At 45.1% G+C, this 2,450-nt stretch overlaps 1 protein-coding gene across 1 annotated transcript in view; it reads left to right on the forward strand.

Annotated features, from left to right (window-relative positions):
- Positions 1 to 707: 707 nt before the first annotated feature.
- Positions 708 to 2,450, forward strand: part of nudt17 (nudix (nucleoside diphosphate linked moiety X)-type motif 17) — a gene marked incomplete at its 5' end in the record, with an annotated part of 4,282 nt that continues 2,539 nt past the window's right edge. Inside the window, 5 exon segments of the mRNA XM_014022190.1 lie at positions 708 to 792; positions 1,064 to 1,183; positions 1,249 to 1,426; positions 1,505 to 1,530; positions 1,596 to 1,688. Coding sequence (XP_013877644.1) covers positions 718 to 792; positions 1,064 to 1,183; positions 1,249 to 1,426; positions 1,505 to 1,530; positions 1,596 to 1,688 — 492 coding nt within the window.

Here is a 2,450-nt window from a genome sequence, read left to right on the forward strand (position 1 = left end):
ACAAATAAATAAAAATACATTTATTAAAACTGTTTGGTGTCAGACGTTTATTAATCTGAACTTTAAGATAAAAATCATAAATTTATTTTCTGTAAGTTTTATTTAAATCCATCCAGTGCTTCATGAGATATTTTACTAACAGAAACATAATCAAACAAGAAACTCTTCTGTTTGAAACCTCAACCGGAAGTTGTTCAAATCAAACCAAAGCGGAGGAGCTCGGGTCTTTTATTGTGAAGTGTATGACCGGATGTGAAGCCCGGCTAACATCCGGTGTAAGGTTAGCTTGTGTTTTTTTCGTCTCGGTGGGTTTTTGCAGCGGTTCTTGTGTTTCTGACCCGGTTTGTTGGTTCTGTTCAGACTGTTCCAGCGACAGAAACTTTATTAACAAATCAATCAATTAATTTAATTTAATTTAATTTAATTTAATTTAATGATCTGAGCGCTGAAGTTTCGACAGTTTGTTTCAGAACAAATCAAGTTATTTTAGTTTAATATTTATGAGCTGAATGTTTACAGTTTGTGTAAATCTGTAGAATAAATCTGAGAATCTGACGAACAAACAGGTTAAATTATTTAAATTAACATTAAACTGAGCTGCAGCTTTCAGCTCATCTGATGCAACTTCCTGCGGAAATGACGTCAAAGATCAGTTATTTCTTATGTTTAGTCCCTGGTTCCGGTCCAGTCCGGTGATGATGATGATGGTGGTCCAGCATGGATAAGGTCAAGAGGGTCCTGGTTTACATCGTGAAGGACCAGGCGGCCCCGCAGAGGGTCCAGTTCCTCCAGGTCAGTCCTGAGTCACAGAACAGTTTTAGGTCCGCTCCTTTTCAGGCAGCAGGACGACGACCCGGCTGGGAGGAGAGCTGAGTCAGAACTGACCCGTCAGAGCCCATCAGAACCGACCCATCAGAACCCATCTGAGTCATGTCAACACAAAATGCTCCACAGAGATATAAAAACAAAATCACTTCCTGGTCCTGACAGAACCTGGTCCTGGCAGAACCTGGTCCTGGCAGAACCTGGTCCTGACAGAACCTGGTCCTGTTTGTCCCCTCAGAGTGTGACAGGGTTCTTCTCAGACGGGGAGGACCAGGTGGACGTCAGCTTCTCTCTGGAGGACAGCAGGTTTCTGGTGTCCAGAGGAGCAGGAGGACCAGGACCAGGGACCCCCCTGAAGGTCTGAAGTTCAGAATCAGTGTCCTTGTCTCATGGTCCTGACTGATGTGTCTCACTTCCTGTCAGAGACCCTCCTTCTGTCCCATCAAACACCTGTCGGCTGCAGAGGACGTCCCGTTGGACGTCCAGCAGCGTGGAGTGGACGTGGGCGTGGCCATCCTGCTTCAGACAGCCAATCAGAGAGTGCTGCTGACGCGCCGGGCCCAGCAGCTCCACATATTCCCAAACGTCTGGGTTCCTCCAGGTCTCAGCTCTGTTCAGTTCTTCACCTGAGCCCAGACGGTCCCAGGAACCTGGTCCTGACTCGTGTCTCTGTCCTCAGGTGGACATGTGGAGCCAGAGGAGACGGTGAGGGACTCAGAGCTCCTTCAGGTGAGTCTTTCTCTCAGCTGCTGACTCTGAGCTGTTTTCAGCTGCTGGCTGCAGGACTCAGGGAGCTGCAGGAGGAGACCGGACTACATCTGAGACCGGACCAGGTGTCTCCACAGGTCCTGGGACTGTGGGAGGTGAGACATGAGCTGCTGTCCTCCAGCAGGACCACTTTAGTGTTCCCAGAAGAGTTCTCTTATCAAGGTTCTGAAAGACCTGACAGCTGGACCCAGGAGACCTGAAGGATCTGAAGGTCCTGGTCAGGTCCTGTTCTGGATCTGGTCAGGTCTAGTTCAGGTCTTGGTCAGGTCTTGTTCTGGTCCTGTCCTGGAGACAGGTCTTTATCAGATCAACATTTTGTTTTTCCTCTCTGAGCTCTGACAGGTTTTCAGCTGACAGGAGTGAAAACAACCGACTGCAGAAAGAATCTGAACCTGGCTCAAAGCTAAGTGTAGCTAAATGCTAGCATAAAGTAGGTAAATGCGAGCTAAAAGTAGCTAAACACTAGCTATATGTAGCTAAATGCTAGCATAAAGGAGGTAAATGCTAGCTAAAAGGAGGAAATGCAAGCTAAAAGTAGCTAAACATTAGCTATATGTAGCTAAACACTAGCTATATGTTGCTAAACACTAGCTATATGTTGCTAAACACTAGCTATATGTTGCTAAACACTAGCTATATGTAGCTAAACACTAGCTATATGTAGCTAAACACTAGCTATACTGTATGTAAATAAACACTAGCTATATGTAGCTAAACACTAGCTATATGTAGCTAAACACTAGCTATATGTAGCTAAACACTAGCTATATGTAGCTAAACATTAGCTATATGTAGCTAAACACTAGCTATATGTAGCTAAACACTAGCTATATGTAACTAAACACTAGCTATATGTA

Source organism: Austrofundulus limnaeus, unplaced genomic scaffold, assembly GCF_001266775.1.
Source record: "Austrofundulus limnaeus strain Quisiro unplaced genomic scaffold, Austrofundulus_limnaeus-1.0 Scaffold320, whole genome shotgun sequence".
Lineage (NCBI taxonomy): Eukaryota > Metazoa > Chordata > Actinopteri > Cyprinodontiformes > Rivulidae > Austrofundulus > Austrofundulus limnaeus.